This window comes from Amblyomma mixtum, chromosome 4, assembly GCF_055824585.1.
Source record: "Amblyomma mixtum isolate Tamu chromosome 4, ASM5582458v1, whole genome shotgun sequence".
In the NCBI taxonomy this organism is placed as follows: Eukaryota; Metazoa; Arthropoda; class Arachnida; order Ixodida; family Ixodidae; genus Amblyomma; species Amblyomma mixtum.
In genome coordinates this window covers 28,539,164-28,563,724 of record NC_143015.1, presented here as the reverse complement: position 1 = coordinate 28,563,724, position 24,561 = coordinate 28,539,164, and the positions used below count along the sequence as shown (strand labels likewise).

Here is a 24,561-nt window from a genome sequence, read left to right as displayed (position 1 = left end):
TCCCCTGTGCCCCTTGGTTTCTGTGGCTGTTGGCTTCTTTCATATTTATAACGAGCCCCTCATCCCCTTCCCTTGTTTGCTTAATTGCTTAGCGAGGGCCTCGGTTCTGGCAGCCTTGACGCCATAGGAAGCATAAGAGGGTTCTCACGCAGCTTCCACCCTCTCCGTTCGATGACGTTCTACGTCACACCTGCGGTAACTCAGGACGTTCTACGTCCGCCGCTTATGAACGTGGGCGGCGCTGATGAACACTCTCAAGGTTAGGTTACTTGTAAACATAAATACCCCCGAAAACAGAAGATTTGACAGCCGTCGCCGTAGCTCAGAGGTAGAGCACCGGACGCGTAATTCGGAGGTCGTGGGTTCGGATCCCACCGGCGGCGTATGGTTGTTTTTTCTTCTGCTTTTCTAATCAATTACCTTTAAGCAATAACATATTCAGTAATATTCTAAATTGATCAACACCACAAAATAAATAAATAAACAAAAAAAAACCCTGTGCCCCTTGGTTTCTGTGGCTGTTGGCTTCTTTCATATTTATAACGAGCCCCTCATCCCCTTCCCTTGTTTGCTTAATTGCTTAGCGAGGGCCTCGGTTCTGGCAGCCTTGACGCCATAGGAAGCATAAGAGGGTTCTCACGCAGCTTCCACCCTCTCCGTTCGATGACGTTCTACGTCACACCTGCGGTAACTCAGGACGTTCTACGTCCGCCGCTTATGAACGTGGGCGGCGCTGATGAACACTCTCAAGGTTAGGTTACTTGTAAACATAAATACCTCCGAAAACAGAAGATTTGACAGCCGTCGCCGTAGCTCAGAGGTAGAGCACCGGACGCGTAATTCGGAGGTCGTGGGTTCGGATCCCACCGGCGGCGTATGGTTGTTTTTTCTTCTGCTTTTCTAATCAATTACCTTTAAGCAATAACATATTCAGTAATATTCTAAACTGATCAACACCACAAAATAAATAAATAAATAAAAAAAATCCCCTGTGCCCCTTGGTTTCTGTGGCTGTTGGCTTCTTTCATATAAATATATATAAATATATATATATATATATATATATATATATAGGAAGAGTGGGCAGGGAAACATGGGGAACAGCTGCTAAGTTTGCTACTCGCAAAAGATAACAAAGGCGAAAAATGGACTCGAGATAACAATGTTATCTCCCGGCAAACTCTTCGTGGCCAAAGATCTATCTACTACTTGCGTGGAAACTGATTAGTTTAACTCCTATGTATTGGTTTCGTTTCATTATATGCAAAACGTTTTGTCTCATGTGCAAGCAACAGAAAGAAGGTGATTTGCTCGTTATGACTAACAAAACAAACATACCTATATTATTGTTAAGCAAGTTGATTTCGGGCCGCAGCAGCCGGATTTCAATTGATAAAGCACACAGAAAAACATCCTGTGTGCTACCCTTTTTCTACACACCTTTAGGCAGACCAGATACTCGAAGCTACCCCGCAGCTGCCCACTATCAAGAAATGAAAATTTCTTATATAGTTTCAGGTAATTAATCGTTTATATATTCCTCCATATGAGATACACAATGTGAGCACCGCTATAAAATCCGGGTGAATATACCGCACCAACCTTTCTCTCATATCGCTTAAAACAAAAATCTGCAAAGGTTCAGAACATCACCCTGTATACGTAAGCTCACCTAGGTTACGCCGGAGCTCGCACGTATTTATAATCATACAGTAGATAATAGCTCCGAACAACAGACGAACAACAACCCGCTCGGCTAAAAGTCTCTAGTGGCAACGATACAGTCTTTATCAAATCTCTTCAGGCAGCACCGCATTGTGGAACACTCAAGGAAATAATAAAAAGAATGATCGAAAGGCAAGGAGCAGGGCTCTTACCTTGCAGAAGAGTACAGCTTCACGGGGGCTTTGCATGCTTCTCTGCTTTCCTTTTCAACTCTGTAGCCTAAACGCTTTTGATGGCGATGGGGGGGGGGGGGGGGGGGGGGCATTTCCTGCCTAACGAATACACTTGTGTTAGACTGTGCCTGAGGATAATCCGCTGGCAACAGAGATTGCTGTGCAAGTTCGAGTATTTCGCAAGGAGAGTATGAGGGAAGAAAATAAAGGCTGTAAGCAGACTGCTTGAACATTTATTCTCACAACATTTTTCGATGGCCACGCTCACTTCACTAAAGAGTGACTACGTCGTCCAGCGAGAGGTATCGCCTCAGGGCACTCCAGCAGTGCTCATTGAGGTCATCGAGCTGCGTGCAGCCGTCTTCTCGCGCGTGGCACGCGACCCGGACTCGAACGACACCCGCCAGCCGCATGAAGTTATGCATGTCATCGAAGGTCCTGAGTGCAGCCCTGAGCGCGGCCGCAGCTTCCACTTCGGAGATGCTGTTCACGTCGGCGAACTCTTCCATCAGCGCCCGATGCCGACAGACCCGTTCCAGAGCTCCGGCAGTGAGCCTGCAGGCGAGACGCATGGCAGGGGATACGATGACCACTAACAAACATGGCATATTTACATTTATTTAGTTATTTATTTACTTATTATACCCTCAGGGTACAAATGTACATTATAGAGGGGAGGGGCGGATGCATACACATTGTACACAAAAATGTATTAGTAAAAAAAAAACTCAATCTCTGTAAAACCAGTACAAAAAAGAAAAGTAAGCATACAAAAAGAATCAAAAAGAACAGAGGTACAAAGAGTAAATTACGAAATCGGTAACGGTGTTAATAAATACAGAAAAATATGACAAAGAAAACAAGTAATAAACAAGAAATGCAATTCTTAATAAACAAACAGCCGTAATGGGAATATGAACGCCATCTATGAAAGCCATGATGATGATATGAGCACCAGCTATGAAAAACTTATAAACGTTATAAACGAGCACTACCTATTTTCGCATGATCTCCCAAAGTATATCTTCATGTGGATTACTTTTTCCGAGAAATGAAGACATATCCTTACAATTATTTCGAAAAGTAATAGATTACGCGGGTATATAGTTTTCAAGCACTGTAGAAGCACACACTCAGAGCCTTGCAAGCGTTTCAGGTTTCTTAACATATACAAAATGGGCGTCCATAAATTTGAACTGCGCTCAGGTTAATGTTCGTGACCGTGCAAAATAATGGCTGTGTTGACGCCCATTGTTTAAAGTTTGAATTATTTTCGAGGAAGTTTTAGTCGAGGCATCCAGACACCGTTGCCCCTCATGTGGACAGGATGTCAGTGAGGTCATAAATCATCTAGAAAAAAACCACTCCGTTATAACTGCGACCCCTTATATGGAGGAAATGGATTTTTCTAGGAGGACTATAAGCCTAAAACCTTATAGGTAATAGCTAGGATTTGTACCGAATTGCTGACAAGTTCCGGTCAATCCAGAAGATATTTTAAAAGTCAACGGATTTTAACGGAAGAGCACATTATCTTGCCAAGTCACCAGACATGAAAAACTACAGAATGTTGCAACAGCGAAACTTACACACAATCGTTCACTCGGGATCCACTCTGTATAAAGGAGGGAAATTTAAATTCGCTAAATTCCGTCTCTCTTTTTTTAAGCAATTCGGCGGTTCTCTGAAAGAACTACTAAAAACGTCCTTAATGTTGCCGGCAAACATAATGTCTGCAGAAAAGAGCCGCAAAAGTAATGTGGTACATTCATTACCGCTCTGTTAAAAAAACGACAAAAAGACGACTAAAAACTATGTCATATGGAACTTTAAAATCAGATGCAAGATATTAAGGTTTTGAATCACAATACCTGAACGCTGCTGGACAGTTGCATCGTGCGGATTTTAGGTTTTCAGTGGGTGACAGATGCGTGGGCGCTTTTAAGGTCCAAAGTGGACGCAGCAGGGTCAGTGAACTCACACTGCCCACCAAAGACGGCAGGCAGGGCTGGGTCTGGGATTTCTCAAAAGCACATGCTTGGCCTGTGCAAGGACGACCTGTTCGTAACCCAGCCTGAGGCCGCTGGCCTCAGGCTAGGCTGGGCACGGAATTTAAGGTAAGCCGACGCCAGTGCACATCTTCTTCATGCTGCAAGCTTCTCGATAACTGAGAACGTCTTCGGTTGGGAACGCACGACCCAGCATAATTATTTCCATACTTGCCGATTCGGGTTCGGGCTTCCAAAGTGTAGGTTCTGGTTTCGAGGCGTCTAGCCAGGCATACGAGAGGCTAAAGCTTTGTCGTTACAACGTCAATTGTAAATTTTAACAAAAATTAATGAAAGAGTACAATATTGCTTTTACTGCAATATTGCTGCCCTACAGTCATTTGTTACGATGCTAAATTTCTAGACTGGCTAACTTATTCATCGCCTAGAAGTCTACAAAAAAATGAATGGATAAAATTATTTTTAATGGATAAATTTGCCGTTTTGTGTTATCAGTGCCCTTTTACATTTAGTTTAGGTGTGTGGCCTATAGACCAGATTCTTTTACCCTCACACGCAGGCTGCTGGCGCGCCCTTACTCTCGACACCAGTCGCCATCTATCGGCGCGCGCGGACCGATGGACTGCGGGTCGCGCCGGCGCCGCGCGTAGAATGCATGTTTACGTGCTCGCTTCTGTCGTTGTAGTGCTTCATCATAACGTATGAGCGTGTGTGCTGTGCATCACTACTCACAATTTCCCTCTACCAGACAGTACTGCGGTTATCTTGCGCGCAGTTAGTCGTTAACGTGACATCTCCGAGTTTTTTTCCGTTCATTTGGATGTGAGTAAGTGCGGCGAGGCAGTGCGCGTCTGTCTCGTTGTTTGGGCCCATCATGATGATATTGATGATTAGCGCTCGTGTCCTGTCTTCACCTTTTCTGTGTCTCGTTTTTCGCGCTACGTTTTTCAATGATAATATTCTGCTGGCTCAGGATTCTAAACGCTGGTACCGCAGCGGCGACGCTGCTCAGGGGAATTCTGGAATAGTATTGCGAACAGCAAGGATTTTTCCCGCGGAGTAGTCGGCCAGGTAGCGTGCGGACTGGAAACCGGCACTTCTAAGCAGATTTCTGCGCTGGCGTGTCGTTTGTTGGCGTTTTTTACGTGCGCTATCATCTATGATAATTTTAGGCGCAGGAATGTGGATTTATTGATTTGAATCAGTGGTGTAGTAACTAGATAGGCGAGCTGCAGACTGAAGGTTGTCCCGATGAAGCGCGTGTTTTCGCTCACCTCCTAGTGCTGAGCTTGCTCTAGTTCCCATTAAACACATTTCATGCACAGGATTGTAAGCACGACCGCTACCGATTTCAGTTCCTCTTTCCGCACGCATGTCATAGGGATCAAGGGGGGGGGGGGGGGGGGTAAATGGTTTACCGTTGTGCTTTTGCTATCTACCTTAATCATCGGAAAATGCGCGATTTTAATCCATTCATTCACACTTAGCCAAACGCCTAAGCAACGCTGTCACACGCGGCGAGAGCTACCGAATAAAATGAACGCGACTTCGGACCTCAGAATTCGTGAAAGCTGGATTCGCTGCTAATATCTATTCAAGCTTTGATAATTTGAGGAAAAGTACGTTTTTATGCGCCAGGTTGCATAAACCATGAGAAATTTTGTTTTTTTGTTGACGCTGCGACTCTGTTAAGCTCACAGCGGTAATTTGTTTTGATAAACTGGCGCACCACGCATGCGACAAGAAAGCCCTGTTTGTGGGTGGTACTTTATGGCCGAAGGATTAAGAGTGCATGGGAATTGGAACTGCAAGCTAGCCGCACACCAAATACTTGATATTGAGCAAAAAGTATTTTTTTTTTTTGCAGTGGAGCACCAATACGGTAGCGATATAAGCAGGAGCGCGTTCTAAGCGTCAGCACAATTCACGTGAATGTCAAACTAAATGTCATTAAAACGCATCAATGTGCTCCCTTTGATAGCGTGAATACTTCCTGCAACACAGCCACGCAGCGGAAGTATGCTCGGCAATGTTTTTTTAGCGCCCGAAGCGCGGCTATATGCAGGCGCGGCCGCGGAGCTGCCGCCGCCCCGCAGTCCCCAAAGAAACGCCCGCACCGCGGCGCACCAGTCGGCGGAAAATGGCCGCTCCCAGGAGCGGCTCTGGATTCTGGTCTATATAGTCTACGTAAAGTGGATTCACACAACGCAAACCAGCGGAATCCCAATTTGTTGCGCCGATTGTGTGTCACCGCACATCACGCTTGACAAATATTCAACCTCTTTCTTTCTTGCATAGCCAGAGTGACTTCAGCACGTACGCCATATCAAGGACTATATGACATGCCACGATTCTGTTTTTCGTTCTGAAGCTCTTCTAACGAGGTATAAAAATGTCCCGCTGTTTCAATTTCCTTAAGTAAGAGGCGATAACAGGTGATGCGAGGTCGCTGTCAGGGGTGCTATTCTGAAGTGATTTCTAAAAGCAGCGAAGAGTTGTGCAAGTCACCAGATTACATAGCCTATTCTATATTGTCAGAAAAACGGAAAGTATCAATGCTCCCGGCAACAATAGCCCCCAGTCTAAACGCGTTTTTTGGCAAAGAACAAAAATACCTCCCAAAAAAATCCGTCCTTGTAAAAAGCCGCGCACGTGGCCACTGGTGAACAAATTTTATCACAGTTTATCAAACTATCAGAGTTTTTTTCCTGCTTGCCACGACTAGCCCGCAGCAGAGTGTATGTATAAACGGTGCCCAACGGTTCATCCGCATTGAATCAAAAATCGACCACAAATCTCGCCTCACGTCCTCAGCAGGTTCCTTGTCGGACTAAGGTCAACTCTCTAACTTTTTAGTCTCTGCTCTGATAATTTTGAACAACGTTACCTGTTTTTCTTTAACCTTCAAATACAGGTGATAGCCAAAAACTATACAGTGCTACCCTCAGCTCGTTTCAATGGAATCGGCATTACTGTAGCGCGAGGGCCTGTAGAAATAGAATTGGTTATAGAAAGGAAGACTTGACATTCTATTTATTTGTTCTGCGCTGAGTTACAGGACTCCGACCACTACCCAATATCACTTTATTGCTGATACGTGGAGACATTCACTATATGTCAAAAGATCCAACTACTACTCCTTGCGTGACAACAGACTAGTTTACCTCATATGTATTGGTTATATTATACGCAAAACATGTTTTGTGTAATGTGCAGTTAAGAGAAGGAAGGTGATGGCTCGTTGTGACTAACAAAACATACCGACATTTTTGTTAAGCAAATAACTTTGTGGAATCATGTAATGCTTCTTTGTATACTGTCGACGATAATCAGGTACGAATTCACGCTCAGAACCAATAATGTGAAATTAATGCAAGAACGCATCTGACACGCCGTAGATCACGGCCGTCGGCGTTTCAATGAAGAAACTACGCAAAAAATATCCTGTGTGCTACCCCTCGTCTACACACCTTTAGGCAGACCAGATACTCGAAGCTACCCCGCAGCTGTCCACTATGGTGATAGATCCACTTTATGTTTACATTCGCTCCTACCAGCCCTCCTCCTCGCCAGAATCTGTTTTAACGGTGTCGTTCCGGCCGTCAACCGAATAGGCCGTGTCCTATTCTGAAGTTCATTTCCATCAGTATTCAGCATAGGGTCCCGAGTACCGTAAACAAGCAAAGCATATACATTATTAACTTTCTCCTCACTGTGGTCTGCCTTGCTGTTACGACTAACGTGGTTATTAAGCAAGTGATACCCACCTTTCGAATTGAGCTCCATTCAGGCATTGAGAAGCACGCGCCACGAGGCTGCAGTTTCGCCGCACCGTATCGCAAACAGCAAACGCGTTCCAGTCTTTGTAAGCGGGAAGCTTGACGCTTACAAGGGAGTAGTTCTTGCCAATACCGCTCGACAGGTGTCCAAGGAAGGCGTCCAACTCCTGCCCTTCAGGAATAAAAACACGCAGTCTCCTTATATTTTCGCTGCATCTGATTACATCGCCAAAATATTCCATAACTGCTGTCTCTGTGATCCATGTCTTCAGATCAAGGCTTTGGATGCTTGTATTTAAGGAGAGTGACTTGATTATCGGCATCCAGCGTAGCTTCTCGTCGTCAGAAGCACCGCGTATGGGAAGGTAGGTGAGGCGCAGCTCCTTGTGTGTACAAGTTGATCCTATGTATTCGGCGAGCGCACAAGACAGGTCCTTGTCGGACGGGTCCCTTTCGGTAGTGAAGCTTAGTGACAGTGACGTCACGTGTTTCAAAGAGGACAGCTCACGCAGAAACTTCCAAAGCGGCTCAGTACCGCCGCCGTTATAAGACGAAGTGGAAATGTGGTGGAAGCTCTTGTATCGGAGCAGGCTGGAGTTGTTACGACAGTCGGAAGCACTGAAGTGCAAAAACTTCACCTTTCCTTCTGCTCCACTTTCACGCAGGGTTCTGCAGAGTTCTTTCATGTCCGTATCTTGCGTGTAGTTTAAGTCTATGGTGACATGTTTTAGGTTCCGCTTCATCGAAAGGACCGCAAAAAAGAGCTTCCACTGCTCAGGCCGCCATATACGGAAGGGCAGAGTTAGTTCTTGCAAGGTGTCGTTCTCAGTCAAAGGCTGAAGCCAGTCATCGCAGTGGTGGTGCGGTAAACAAAGAAGCATGTAGAAGTGAGGAGAAATGCAGAAGTTGCGGATAACGGTGTTTTGCGCGAATATGCGAGCTATAAGTTGGGTGACTTCTTTGTCGGCAGTAATTTCCTCTATTTTCAGTTTTATTATGCTTTTATTTGCACACAGCTCTCGCAGGATCAGCTTCGCGGAAGGGGAGCTAAGCTCACAATCGCCCGTTAGACTGAGTGTGGTTAACGTGATATTATTCCTCAGGTACCTAGCGAATGCTTCACAGCTTTCAAATGAAGCACCGTTCAGTGCGCTGAAGTGCAGTGAAAGGTTTTTTATAGACTGGCAGTTAGTCAGCGCAGCCAAAAGCTCTGTTGAATCTGTTACCATCGTCCAGGAACAGGGAATATGGAGCGACTGGAGCTTCTTTGTCGTTCGTAGGAGCGACGAGAGCGTCTCTATCAGCAACTGTTCGCCTTTGCCATCGACCGTACATTCAAAGTATTCAAGATTCTTCATGGACGGGATGGCCGATATAAAGTTGTAAGTTCCAAGGTCGATTGAACCCCGAATCTTGAGAGTCTCGATATGGTCATTACCACGAAGGGCATCGCTCAAAATTGCATCGTACATGCACGGTCTGCCTAGGATGATGTCCAGCGTTTTCAAGCAATGGTGATTCTTGATAACGAAGTACAGCATCGTAGCCACCCTGTGTAGCGTTTCCTGCGCGTACATTTTGTAGTACGGGCTGTCTATGCTCACTACGGTCAATTCTGAGCTCGTTGGCTGCTCCCGCAATTCCATGTGCGCCTGGAAGAGCACTTCATTCCACGTGGACAGAGAGTGGAGGATCTGGCATGGCCGTTTCTTTGTAGCAGTACAGCACAGTGTGGGGTCAATGGGTTCTCCCGTGAAGAAGCCCTTTGCAGCTTTAAGGCTTGCCAGTGGAATTCCACATGCATATAAAGGAGCCGCCGGGCCAGACGACATTGCGTCCTGCCTAGGCTTTTCGCACCTTGACGCTGCACCTGCAAAGAGTCAGAGTTCGTCTCAATGTTGCACAACTGTGGCTGATATGTATTCGCAGTTCCTCGTCATGGGTATTGTCTAAAACGGTGTAAAAAAACAACCGGTTATTGATGGCTCTAGTTTGAACAGTTTCACTTTCTGGTGTACTTATGGCCGCTGCACTGCTACAAAAATTTTAACAAAACTCAACAAAGAAGAAACGTGCAGGTAGGGAGTCGGATGACATCACAAACTTTCACTTGAGTATATAATTCTACGAATGATGTCCTTGTGGCAAGGGCATGAACCGAATCTTAAAGGTAAGAATAGTTTTGACTTTTTGTTGAACTGCATTTTTTCTTTGCTGATATTCGATAATTGTGGGGAGATGAAGTGTTTCCTCTTGCCAAGAATAGTGTCTCAGAGATTAAACGTTGCCTGCTCTCGGCACTCTACAAGCACGCTCAGGGCTGTCATGATATGAAATCTTTTTACGGCTTTTTTTTTACAGCGACTCTCCCACGTCACGCTATAAATATAAGAATGCTTCCCATGTTTCGGCGTTTAACTGGGAGAGCAGTTATTGGCGAGAAATCCCAGGGGACGCCGGTTTATTTGCTTGGCGCAACCCTGTGGAACTTGGGAAGGTACCAAACAGCTGAAAACGTATAGTTATTCCCACGGCTCAAACCTCATCGGCACCCTGGGGGAAACAACGAGCAAGAGAGTTCGTGTAACAAAGAAGCCTTGTTTGAGGGGGCTACGTAATATTTCGGCAGAAGTGATGTTTTCTAACCCTCGTTTCCATCACACAACACACGGGCGCCGTTTGCATATCGCCTCTTATGGAAAGCGGGCGCCGTGCGGTGATCCCTTTATGCGCTATAGAACGCTGCCGCTGTAGAACCGTACAAGCATATGGAAAAACCGGAGACAAGGTGTTCAGTAACGGATCTGGCGCCCGTTTCTCGGTGGAGACGGAAACATTAAATTGCCGGGGTGTGCGATGCCTGAGCCGGTTAAACAGGGTATGACGCGAAAGCGGCAATGGGTACCTTCAGTGAACTCTCAACACGCAGGTACGGATACAGAACGAAGACGAGGTGCACTTTATGCTGCTCGCGCGCCATCTTTTGGGGCAGCGGCGTACACCAGATCGCGGCGTTTTTCCGCTGGTCGCCCCATTTGTTTGTTTATTCATTTTGTAGCGACAGCTACATTGGCCATTAACTTGTAATTTTGCTGTGGCGGTGCTCCGCGGAGGAACAGAGACCCACCTGAGCCGTTGCCTAGCAAACCGCCGCAGCTGACGGACGCCGCGCGCTCGCCGCGCCACCTGGCATGACGTCACACCGCGCGCATCGCCACCGCCGCCGTTTGGTATGACGTCACACCGCTTGCCTCGTCGCTGCGCTCGACTCCGCTCGCTTCGCCAGCTGCGTCGCATGCCTGATAACATGCCGGAGGATTGAAAAGGAGAGCTCGCGTGCGCCGCAACCACAGCTGAGGCGGCAGTATGGCAGGGCATATCAAACGGAAACGGGCGGCGGATGCTGCCAACGTCTCCGCGTCGACATCGGCCACTGGTTCGGTTGCCTTTCGCTCCGTATGACCAGGCAGGCTGAGCCGAGCTCAGCCGCAGCCATTTTTTTTCAGTATGAATTAATCGCCCGCTGGGCGTCTGTGTTCAGGGGTACAAAAGTAAAAATTTGCTCAAGTAAACCTGTCCATCCAAGTGGCACTGCCAAGGGACACTGCAGCGATCACGTAGATGCGGCGACATCTGCGTGATCGCCGACCGCACGACGGAATTTCCCCTTCCCACGATGCACCAGGAGAGTCCATGACGTCTCAAATGTTTCCACAGGCAGGTAAAATCCCTGTCAATGATTAGGATACTGTTAATCACGTGTCACATCAGATCGTTGCTGACACCACCAGTCCGGAAATCCCGTAAACCTGTCTGGAAGATCTCAACTACCATACCACACCGAAAGTGAAAAAAATTGAAGTTACGTGGCTTGGTTTAGAACGGCATGCCTGACTTCCCAAACTGTCTCAAATGTACAGTCTTTGTCAAAAGTTTAGAGCCCAGGGGGTTTACTTCTTAGCTTTGCAGTGGGACTCCTGAAGCATTCTGGCAAGTCCTACCCGTTGAAGGTGGCAGAACCAGAAATCTTCTTACACAGAGGAAATTTGGAGCGCTGGAGATGCATCACGAACCACACAGTGAGGCTCAGAAGCAAACCCCCTGGGCTCCAAACTGTTTACAAAATCTGTACCATGCCTGTTTCTTGCTAATCTGCATGAGATGTAGCACATAGCTGATAGCGGCCTGCATGACTCTGGGCCACCTCTGCACTGAGAAATCAAGCCAACAGGCCAGTTTCGGCTCCCGAGGCCACCTCCGAACGGAGATCGTCGAAGCCACGAGGCAGACGACGCACAGACACTCTCCTCCACTCCCGCGCTTTCATCCTCGATTCTTCTCCCCGCCGGCTGTGCGCGCTGCAAGGTAGATGTACTATGGTAGCGTAAGCTGCATAGAAGCCCATACGTTCAAAAAATGGCGGCTCATGGTGCGCAGCCAGCGCCGTCTTCGAAATGCGTGGACAACTAAAAAGTGACGTCATAATTAAAACAAAAACGCCACGTTGAAGTCACGTGTTTTAGTGACGTCATATTCGTGACGTCAGCGTCACGTGCTGCTTGGCGGGAAAAATAAACTGCTGAACGCCGCGACGCTTCATCCGCCGCATAGCTAACCGCAGACAAGGGGTGAGGGAAAGAGATTTATGCCGCCTAGTGCAGGCCCTTGCGCTAAGCAGGATACTCTGTGCCACCCCTTATCTCAAATTTTCGAAAGCAGAAAAGGACAAATTGGATAGCATGATACGGCAGGCCTATAAGGCTGCGTTAGGACTCCCGCTAAATGCCTCAACCGAAAGGCTTATGAGGTTAGGAATACATAACACCTACAATGAACTGAAAGAAGCCCATTTAATGGCTGAAACAGAGCGATTAGCCAATTCCAGAACTGGCAGGAGTATTCTTACCAGGCTCGGAATTAACTTTCAACCTACGAATAACGATGCTAAAGTAGACTTACCCCGCGACTATAGGACGGCCCTACTAATCAAACCACTCCCCAAAAACATGCACCCCATACACCATGAGGGCAGAAGACAAGCACGAGCCAAAGCCTTACATAAGAAATACAGACAGTGCGCTGCAACACTTTATGTAGATGCGGCAGAATACAAAAATACCAATGCCTTTGCAATTGTGGTTGTGAACGAGAATGGTGACCACATCGTCTCGGCGACAATCAAAACGAAATCCTCTGAAACGGCAGAAGAGGCGGCTATAGCCCTCGCCCTAGCACATACCCAAGGGAGCATCATCCACAGCGATTCCAAAATGGGTACCAATAATTTCGCTAAAGGGCGAATTACAAACACCTCCCTTAGAATCCTTAACGCAACCAAATTCTCACCAAATTATTCCGAATTAATATGGGTCCCAGCCCATTCGGGGAATCCGGGGAACGAGGCAGCCCATAATAAAGCCCGAGGTTTCGTCGACCGGGCAGTGGATGAGTCTGGCTCCCTGAATTTCACGAAGGACTCAATGATCACATATCATGATCTCACCAATCATTTTAAATTAGAGAGGAGAATTTTCCCCCCTCCAGACAAAAGACATACTAAAGTACAAGAGGTTACGTGGCGTCGTCTACAGACGAGATCGATACGCACCCCATCACTCCTCGCGCACATTTATCCAGATCTTTACAACCCAAACTGCAAACACTGTGGCCAACGTGCTACCTACGATCACATCCTGTGGGACTGCAAAATAGAGCCACCTCCGGGTGATCTAGTTACAGCTCCTTCTCTCGAGCGGTGGGAGACCGTGCTGGCTAGCTCTGACCCCAGAACGCAAGTTTTGGCGGTGGAGTGGGCTGACAAAGTCGTCGAGGGCTATGTACTCTCGACCACTTAACGCGACCTCTTGCCAAGCTCTTCCCGGCGAATAAGATGTTTTACAATAAATCAGCGCGACACCAAACACGAGAACGAAGAAAAAAGACACGACGAGTGCCGACCACCAACGCTATTTTTAGGTAGTCAGTTCTCATTGTGCCTTTTTCCTTCGTCCTCGCCTCAGGTGTCGCGCTGAATGTCGCAGGTACGTGTAGCGCTGAAGCGATGAAATGTGACGCCGCCAGTCAGGTTATCGCTCGCACATCGTGCAACCGCACACCTCTCTTTTGCGTACGGGGGCCTCATGGCCACAGACAATGCCCTTTTGGGGCAAAAACGACAGAACCGCACCCAACCGAACGAAACTACACAGAAGCGCTGGCAAAAGGGAAAAGCGGAAACTGTACACGAACGATGCACACCAAGAACTCGAGCAACAAGCAACGAGGAAAAAGTAGGGCTAGCAGAATCGAGTTTCAAACAAAAGCAAGCAGAATGGTCAAAAGATATGACAAGGGTATGACATCAGAGCACCGTCAACCTTGGCATCGTCCCGCTGCCATTGCCGCTGCTCTGAGCGAGCGCTGTCATAAAAATTTCTACAAAGCAAGCGCTATACTTTCTAACAAAATGCACACAACTAAAACATTTTAAAAAGGAATCACTGCAATTGTTTTCGAATGCTTTTGAAACACAAAATATGTCCTAATTATTTTCCTCTTCTAGTCGTGTTTGTCCACTCATTTCATTTTGGCGCTTTAGTTTCGCCACTAATTTGATGTCGCTAGCACTTTGTTCTGGACCGCATTCAGGCTCCGGCTTCGCGACCTATTTCAATTGACCTTGCGCGCTGCGCACGGCACGCTTTGAAGGCCATCGAGCGCTCGCCAGCCCAGTGCCTTCGCTTGTACACTTGAACGCGCCGAAGTCTGCGCTTTTTTCACCGTCTATTATTATTAAACACACTCACCAGAAAGTGATGCGACATGCTCGACTTTACCACGAGCCACATTTATCATCTTCTCGTTTGAGCACTGACAGCGCTAAATCTGAGCGCTTGGGGCATGAGCAGTCAAAGCCTACTCCGTCCTTCTCAATACGGCACAGTTTCTGTTAGGACAAGAGTAACGTTAAATTTATATATCTTGGGAAAAACACATCGCACTCCTAAGACAGGGACCAAGAAAGACAAGACGATACAGCGCTGACTTCAACTGATTATTTTATATATATATATATATATATATATATATATATATATATATATATATATATATATATATATATAGCGAAGTATACGCTTCGTTAAAGGAAACATATTTATTCAACTCGACGTTTCGATCGGAAGACCGATCTTCTTCAGGAGTGATTTTACATTGTGAATGCACAGGTTATCGCTCGCAGGTTATCGCTCGAGCTTGAGGTCTTCAAGTCTAACAAAACTCAGCAAATTTGGACGAAAAAACTTACTAAATTTTCCCGTGATGGCATCCTTGTCGACGATTGTATAGAGCTCACAATGCCATTACAACTAGCAAGCCACATACCCACACCCGACAATTACAAGGAAACCGTAAACCAACATCCAACCACATTAGACCAAACACCCGAAGAGCCACACCTTCCGGAAAATATAATTAACCTGTCAAGCTCACAGCTCACCCCCGAGGAAAAGTCACTGCTGTCGCGTGGCCTTAAATTCTGCCCAAGCCATAGCAAGTATAACGAGTACAAGTTACTCCAGGATCTAGATAACTTTTCGCGAACTCTCAGATTACGGGAATATTTCTTCGACAAACCGAACACAAATAATGTGCGGTACCCCCAATCTCAGGAACAGTGGACACCCAAAACTGGTAGGGACAGACATCTAGACCTATATATAAAAGCGGTACAAAAGGAGATTCTTCAAGCTTTTGGGACACGAAAATCTGGGCCACCTAACCTCACAAAAAAAGAGCGTAACGCCTTAGGCTCACTTAACAAACGAACCGACATTGTCATCAAGCCCGCCGACAAAGGTGGAGGCATAGTTATTTTAGACACAGATAACTACATTCAGGAGGGCAACCGCCAGCTCAACAACCCAAAATTCTATACTAAACTCCCATCAGACCCGACCGCTAAGCAAAAGAACATCGTAGAGCAAACTATAAAAAAACTAACAGATGAAGGTGAATTACCACCGCGAGTAGGTAAGGCGCTCACGCCAAGAAATTCCTCCGCGGGGCGCTTCTACATGCTTCCGAAAATACACAAACAGAATCATCCAGGGAGACCGATTGTTTTTGGTATTGGCACAATAACAGAACCGATCTCAGAGTATATCGATTCGCTCATCAAACATATACCTCCGAAACATCCATCTTACATACGCGACACTAATCACTTCCTGAAAGAATTATCGAATGTCACCTTCCCTCAAGGCGCTTTCCTAGTTACCCTGGATGTGGTATCACTTTACACTAACATCCCACATGACGACGGAATTCAGGCAATGGTTGGATCATATAAAGAATACAAAATTCTAGACACCCCTAGTCCAAGTACCGTCGAGACACTTGCAAATTTGGTTCTTAAACTTAACACCTTTGAGTTCAACAACTCATATTATCTTCAAACTAGCGGTACAGCTATGGGCACAAAAATGGCTCCAAATTACGCCAACATATTTATGAACAAAATTGAATCTGACTTTCTGTCCTCATATCCAACAAAACCAGCTTTTTACAAACGCTTTCTGGATGACATATTCATAGTTTGGACAGAAACCGAGGACGAACTCATCCATTTTATCGCCTCATTCAACAAAATCCATCCCAATATCTCTTTCACACACACCTACTCAACCAATAAAATTAACTTCCTGGATGTTCTGGTTCGAGTAGAAGGAAGTACATTAATCACTAGTGTCTATAAAAAACCCACAGACAGACAACAGTATCTTCATTTCAACAGCTGCCACCCACGCCACTGCAAAACATCAATCCCATACTCACAGGCCATCAGATTCAAACGAATTTGCTCACGATCGGAAGATTTTCACGAAAATGCTAATCGCATGCGGGACACTCTAAAAAAACAACATTACCCGCCTTCTATAATCAACGATGCCATTAAAAAGGCAGAAGCAACTAATATTAATCATGTCATTAAGGAATCTCAGCCATCATCACAGCGCTGTAATCTTATACTAACCTTCACAAATAATCTCCCGAATATTAACAACATCCTAAAAAAACACTTTAATATCATAGAACAGAGTGACCGTCTTTCAAATATTTTCACAACGGTCCCCCAAGTAACATATAGGAGACCAAAAAATCTGCAAAACCATGTTGTCCATTCGACAGTCAATAAACCGAGAGCTGTAGGTTGCACACCATGTAAAAAAAGCCGATGTCAAGTCTGCAAACACATGGAAACCACGGCACTGGCTAAAAGCACCCATTCAAATTTCAAGCATTCTATCCGGGAAGACCTGAATTGCGATTCCAGCAACGTGGTTTACATGCTCGAGTGTGGCGACTGTCGAATGCAATACATAGGCCAAACAGACAATTCCTTCCGTTTCAGATTTAATAACCACCGCTCACATACCCAATCCCTCCCCAACCTCCCTCTTTCGAAACACCTCCGCGAGAAAGGTCACGAGTTTGACAAACTTAAAGTAACAATACTACAGAGTGGCTTCAAAAACACTCGTGAGCGCGAGCAACGAGAATCATATTTTATTTTTAAATTTAGCACAGTGCAAAATGGCATTAATGAAACTTACGGCACCCTCACCTCTCTTCCGAGGTCAGGGGCCTACGAAATTAAACAAAGCAATACTGACTAAGTCGTCTGAGGTCATACCCCTTTCTGCATGCCACACCTGTGCCACACCTGTGCCGTTTCCCCCCCGGGTGTGCTCACCTTGTGGTCACGCGAATGCCGCACAATTTCTTTTTTTTTTCTTTTTTTTTTCTCCTTTTTAATCTCACATTTTTTTTTATATATTTTTTCTTATATTTTTTTTTACATTCCTTCCAATACTTCCCCTCAACCAGGGGTGGGTGCACTATATCTGGGTGCGAAGAAAAAGCACTACTTTAAAGGTTTTTTTAGCTATTTCACTTTTTTTTTTCTCGAGGTTTCTTCCTTGCTCTGTTCATTTTCCTTTTTTTTTCTGTTGTCTGCTCCCTCTGTTGGAGGGTCATATTTTATTTTTTTGCTCTCGCGGCCAGGAGAAGGAACAAGTTTTCGCATTTTTCTATGAAAGTTGTTGCACGGCCACGCACCTGTCGAGCACCTCCCAGCTGGACACGACTGTCAATAAGCAAGCCTGTGGTGCTTAACAAAGCAGAGGCCGCATCTGGACGTTGTATTTTCTGACTGAGCACCTGTTCCTCCCACTCTTTTTTTTTTTTTATGTGTGTGTGGGCCGCACTGCCTCTAATAATTTTTTATGCGTATTTTTCTGCTATGCGCTTTGTGTTTCCCACTTTCCTGTTCTGTGCCCGCCCCTATAAAAGGGGATGCATTCACAATGTAAAATCACTCCTGAAGAAGATCGGTCTTCCGATCGAAACGTCGAGTTGAATAAATATGTTTCCTTTAACGAAGCGTATACTTCGCTATATATTCTTATAAGCAGTCTAGTACTTCACGCTTTCGCAACCTATATATATATATCTATATATATATATATATATATATATATATATATATATATATATATATATATATATATATATATATATATATAAAGTTAGAAAAGTGGGCGGGAAGATATGGGTAACAGATGCTGAGTTTGCACGCGACCGAAAGATAACATACAAAAGTTGAAAAGACATATGAAGGCAAGGGTCAACCTTGGAGGCAGCTAAAAATGAAAGCAAAACATCATAAAAAAGACAAGTGAAAGGGCGATTAAAAGGATGGCGGCACGAACAGGCAGTACAAGGGAAACAAATAACACTACGAGATGACAAGTGAACAAAATGCACTAGAAGGCCAAAAAGGCCATTAAAAAATAAGAACAAATTTAAAGGCGATAAAAAAACCAAGATAGGCACTAAAAGCAGAAGACAGAAAACAACCTAGACCTAAAGGTCAAAAAGGCTAAAGAACGTATTCCGGAATACTATTCATTAAAGTTACTCTCTGCCTGGCTCAAGTAGTCTAACTCACGTTTCGTTAGCGCTATGGAGGGTGTGCTAACACAATCTTCAACTAGCTTTAGAATGTGGGCGGCTTCTATGATTTCACGTGTGGTTTGATGCACATTTCTCGCGATGACAGAACAGAGCATTCATGAGGCGCGAAATAGAAGCCGCCCACATTCTAAAGCTAGGTGAAGATTGTGTTAGCACACCCTCGATGTCACTAACGAAGCATGAGTTAGACTACTTGAGCCAGGGAGAGTAACTTTAATGTGTAGGATTCCGGAATACGTCCTTCAGCCCTTTTGACCTTTAGGACGAGGTTGTTTTCTGTACGTTGTTTTAAAGTATGTTTCAAACTCAACATTATGAAGCACAACAAGATGCGTCCTCAGCTTTGTAATTAAGTTTGCTCTTCAGTCACTTTTGCTGCCGCGAGGGTACGCTGACGGCGGAAAAGCGTCGGCTCGGTGGCGTGAGCTGTCTTCCGATTCAATGGATTCAGCATTCAACACTATAGCCAAACGGGCGAGTTGGTGGCACATATTGAAGGCAAACAGCACAACGACGCAGACAGAGTGGAAGAAAACACAGGACAAGCGCTGACTTACAACTGAAATTTATTCAAGGAAAGCAGTACATTTTATAGAAAAAGTGGCCAACTTATCAGCTAGTACACAGACAAAACCCATGTTTTTATGTGGCATCGAGGTATGCAACCTCACTGTCAAATAATGAAATACATGGCTTACTGACGCATAACCTTGTTTTTTTCCTCATGTGATATCCCCAGCCTTGAATCCCGTCGAAAAATAGCCAGACTCTGCCTTTTCCACAAGTTTTATCATTCGCATTTCAGCCAATCCGTTATCACCCCTGCATACCGCCTTTCACTTCGCATCAGTCATCCGAAAGCCGTTCATACACCTCGAGCATCTACTTCTGCGCACCTAAAATCATTCTTCGCCCAGACCGCAAGAGACTGGAACAACCTCCCCGCTGAAGCTTTCATCCATCCTGGCCTGGAATACTTCAAATCATTCACCACTGATTTTTTTTTTTCAATGATATGTATGCCCACCCCTCATGTAATGCCCCTAGTGGGCCTTTGAGGTACTAATAAATAAATATGCTTCCATAATCTCACGTGTTAATCAGGACGGGTGTTTGTAGAGGATATCACAGTAAGGAAATGAAGGAAAACAAAATTGGCTGTCTCGAACATCGTCAACTAGATTATTAGACTTGTTAGCTTCCAGATTATTTGCATGCTCTTTCAAACATGTATTGACGCACGCCCCGTCTGCCCGATATATATTTGTCCGCAGGACATTCGGATTTTCTATACTACCTCTTCTGCGCATGGCACATACATTGTTTTGTGCTTAACCCCACAAGTTGTTTCAGATTCTTTTCGTTGCTCAGCCTTTTTTTTCCAAAACAGCACAAACCCTTTTAAGTTTCTTGGGTGCGGAAAAAACAACCCCTACGCCATACCGTCTTGCCACATTTTTAAGATTATGTGACAGGCGATGTACATAAGGGAGAATGGCAAACTTTTTTCTTTCCTTCTCTTTTCCCGGACTAGGCATCAAATATGGATTCTTAAGTTTTTGGCTACCTTCTTACAACCCAATAACATAACACCATCCGGGTATCCAGCTTTCTTTAACCTTTCAACTTGTTCATTGAAGCTATTGGTTGCCATATGGATACAGGATTTAGATAATGACGACAAAAGAGATGAGACCACAATTCCTGTTTTAAATGTTTTGGAATGATGCGATTTATAATTTAACAGCGGTTTTCCCATCCTTGGACGATATTCCCAACAGGCGTGTCCCGTCTCAACCTTCAAACTCAGATCTAAAAATTGTAGCTTGCTACCGACCGTGACCTCAGTGGTGAACTCTAGACCTAAAGCATTTTCTTTAAATACTTTTAGTACATCAGTCATGCGCCTAGAAAAGTTAGTTTTTTCTACAAAAATTAAGAAGTCATCGACGTACGAAAGATGCGTGATGCCATTCCGGACAGATTTTCCTATATGCCACGATCAACAACCGCATCCCCCCGACGAGTGCGTATAATGCCATTGTAGACGAATAACACCAGAGGCGAACATAATCTGTGCAGCTAGGGTGGCCTAACTTTCCATGACGTCAGCGCAGGCGGCGCGAGCAAACAGGTGGATGGCGCATACAAACTACGCTTCCGCTGGCATCATGTAAAGCTACCGCACGCTTACCTATAAACCATCCGCGCGCCGCCCAGTAAATGGGGATTATGGGGCGCCACCGGGTCGCCTGTTGCAGCCGGCGGCATCCCTTCGGCGGACGCGGTTGTTGCGACGCGCGTACGTATGTAGTGACGTTACACGCGGCACAAAAAAAAATAAAAGACAAATAGTGCCCCAGGAAACTCTCATATATCGATGGACACCCGAACCGCGCCGTAAGGGAAGGAAAATGAAAAGAAAATTGGTTTTAAGAAAAGGAAACGGCGCCTGTCTCTCATATCTCGGTGGATACCCGAACCGCACCGTAAGGGACTTAAGGAAAATGAAATGAAATGAAAATTGCCTTCAAGGAAAGCAAATGCCTGTCTCTCATATCTTGGTGTACACCCCAAATGAACACACACCGCAGTACATCTCCCTAACGCAACCTTCTAAGACAGCACCGTATTCACTACACGCGCGTCTCCTCCTCCGTACAGGCAGTGTGTGGACGGCCGAACGCATCCACCGGTATCGTGGTGCTCCCAGCGCATTTTGCGCCAACTGCGACAGCCATGACGTCACACCAAGCGTAACTGAAGCTTGTCGCCTGTATATCCAGGCTTAACCAGAGCTAACCCAGTGCCTACTTTTTTTTTCTTCTCTGATCTGTCAGCTCTCATCTATCCGCACGGGGCAGCGATTGTGGCTGAGTTGAGCCAGTGAGCAGGTCCGTGCAATGTCCTTCTCATCCTTCCTTAAGTCGCAGCAAAAACAATAGCCAGTCGCGTCGGCCTCGCGCAAAACATCGGCCAGGAAAAAGGAAAAATTAAAAAATAAAATTAAAATGTAAATCAAACTAAAAAACGAATCCCAACTGAAAATAAAACGGAAATAAAGAAGTTTTTCACGATGGCAAACAAAAGGTATTCGCAGTGGTTCGAAAAATCGGTTCGGTTTATGGGGCTTAACGTCCCAAAGCAACTCAGGCTATGGGAGACGCCGTAGTGGAGGGCTCCGGAAATTTCGACCACCTGGGGTTCTTTAACGTGCACTGACATCGCACAGTACACGGGCCTCTAGAATTTCTCCTCCAAAGAAATTCAACCGCCGCGGCCGGGATCGAACTCGGTATTTCGGGTCAGCAGCCGAAAAATAGTCAAGCAGTCATTCGTGTGATCAACTGCTTCCTAGGGCTTTCAAACGTCGCTCTTGCAGAGCATGGACTGATTTTTATGCGAAGCATATTACTAGAGGTACACTACAGCCCTTCGCCGTGGTTACGCGCCGTGCACACCACGTGGTACAGTGACGTCACACCACGTGACATACCACGTGACACATGACGTCACGACAGAGGAAGACGGGGGTCCACCTCGCGCCGTCACTGTGGTTCCACGCCGTGCAGACCACGTGGTACAGTGACGTCACACCACGTGACATACCACGTGACACATGACGTCACGACAGAGGAAGACGGGGGTCCACCTCGCGCCGTCGCTGTGGTTGCACGCCCTGCAGAACACGTGGTGCAGTGACGTCACACCACGTGACATACCACGTGACACATGACGTCACGACAGAGGAAGACGGGGGTCCACCTCGCGCCGTCGCTGTGGTTGCACGCCGTGCAGACCACGTGGTACAGTGACGTCACACCACGTGACCTACCACGTGACACATGACGTCACGACAGATCGCCGTCACGCGCTGCGAGAGGGAGAACGATGCCATCGCACAGACGCCGGAATGTCCTCGAGCGGCATTCCCGCGCATTTCGAACGCGCGTTCATACTCGGTGTAGGTGAAACGCTCGCTCCACCGGGCAGGCGGACGCGGCTTCCGTGGCAATCCAGGCGCTCACCCAACGCGCGTCTCGGGGTTAGTCGGCGTTCCGCTGTAGCCATGCCGTTGTCTTCCCCCACGACGAAGGCTTCAGTCGTTGTATTAAAATGACTAAGTATTCAACCAAGGAAAGCCATGTATTACCAAGCCTAGCCACCAATATGCTTCGCATCTGACTAGGCTTAACCTTAGCTAAGCCTCAGCCATTTTTTCTCTCACAACGCGCAAAAAAAATTTGCGGGGGCTTAGCTTTGGTTAAGCCTGGTAGGTGGATGGAATGGAATGGAATGGAATGGAATGGAATGGATGGATGGATGGATGGATGGATGGATGGATGGATGGATGGATGGATGGATGGATGGATGGATGGATGGATGGATGGATGGATGGATGAATCGAATGGAATGGAATGGAATGGAATGGGATGGGATGGGATGGGATGGGATGGAATGGAATGGAATGGAATGGAATGGGATGGATGGGATGGATGGATGGATGGATGGATGGATGGATGGATCGATGGATCGATGGATCGATGGATGGATGGATGGATGGATGGATGGATGGATGGACGGACGGACGGACGGACGGACGGACGGACGGACGGACGGGATGGGATGGGATGGGATGGGATGGGATGGGATGGGATGGGATGGGATGGGACGGGACGGGACGGGATGGGATGGGACGGGACGGGACGGGACGGGACGGGACGGGACGGGACGGGACGGGACGGGATGGGATGGGATGGGATGGGATGGGATGGGATGGGATGGGATGGGATGGGATGGGATGGGATGGGATGGGATGGGATGGGATGGGATGGGATGGGATGGGATGGGATGGGATGGGATGGGATGGGATGGGATGGGATGGGATGGGATGGGATGGGATGGGATGGGATGGGATGGGATGGGATGGGATGGGATGGGATGGGATGGGATGGGATGGGATGGGATGGGATGGGATGGGATGGGATGGGATGGATGGATGGATGGATGGATGGATGGATGGATGGATGGATGGATGGATGGATGGATGGATGGATGGATGGATGGATGGATGGATGGATGGATGGATGGATGGATGGATGGATGGATGGATGGATGGATGGATGGATGGATGGATGGATGGATGGATGGATGGATGGATGGATGGATGGATGGATGGATGGATGGATGGATGGATGGATGGATGGATGGATGGATGGATGGATGGATGGATGGATGGATGGATAGGAGCGCCCCCTTTGAAACGGGGTGGTGGCAATTGCCACCATGCTCAGCTTTTCTTCTTTATTTTTTTGTTGTTTACTGTGTTGGCAATTCTCATTAAGAATCGCCACCATCTTTACCTACGGTTTCCTACAATTCTAACCTTATGCCATATCTCTGCTTTTCAGCCACCAATCCTCCAATCGCTTTTTGCTGACTTCCACTGCAGATTTATTTACATGACCATTGTTATCTTTAAACCCTAGGGCCTCAGGAAGAGTGATTGCGCCTGCATCGACATCCGGATGGATACCGTCACATTTGATTATGAGGTGTTCAATTGTTTCCACAGATCTACCGCACACTGCACATGTGTCATCTTCTTCGTTAAATTTCTTTTTGTAGCTGCGCGTTCTAAGACACCCTGACCTAGCTTCAAAAAGTAGGGCACTGCCTCTTGAGTTACCATAGAAAAATTCTTTCCTAATCTGCCTTTTCCAGCATCGATATAGTTCTACACTATGTTTCTTTTCCATTGAATTAGTCCAATTTTTAACTTCCGCGTTTTTAACCTGTCGTTTAATGCTCTTTCTTTCTCCGTCCTCATGACCTGCA

The 24,561-nt window shown here is 46.4% G+C and overlaps 1 protein-coding gene across 4 annotated transcripts in view; it reads right to left on the bottom strand.

Moving 5' to 3' along the window:
- Window positions 1-2,115: 2,115 nt before the first annotated feature.
- The window catches only part of LOC149346029 (uncharacterized), a 30,043-nt gene continuing 7,597 nt past the window's right edge, over window positions 2,116-24,561 (bottom strand). For 2 of the 4 annotated variants that reach the window (XM_089586315.1, XM_089586314.1), the window contains 2 exons: window positions 7,675-9,556; window positions 2,116-2,453 (listed from right to left, as the gene is read on the bottom strand). In XM_089586315.1, the coding sequence (XP_089442441.1) occupies window positions 2,171-2,453; window positions 7,675-9,518 (2,127 nt within the window). In that variant the 5' untranslated portion in view covers window positions 9,519-9,556 and the 3' untranslated portion in view covers window positions 2,116-2,170. The remainder of the gene's footprint in view (window positions 2,454-7,674; window positions 9,557-24,561) is intronic. The other 2 variants (XM_089586316.1, XR_016292355.1) reach the window with 2 other exon arrangements.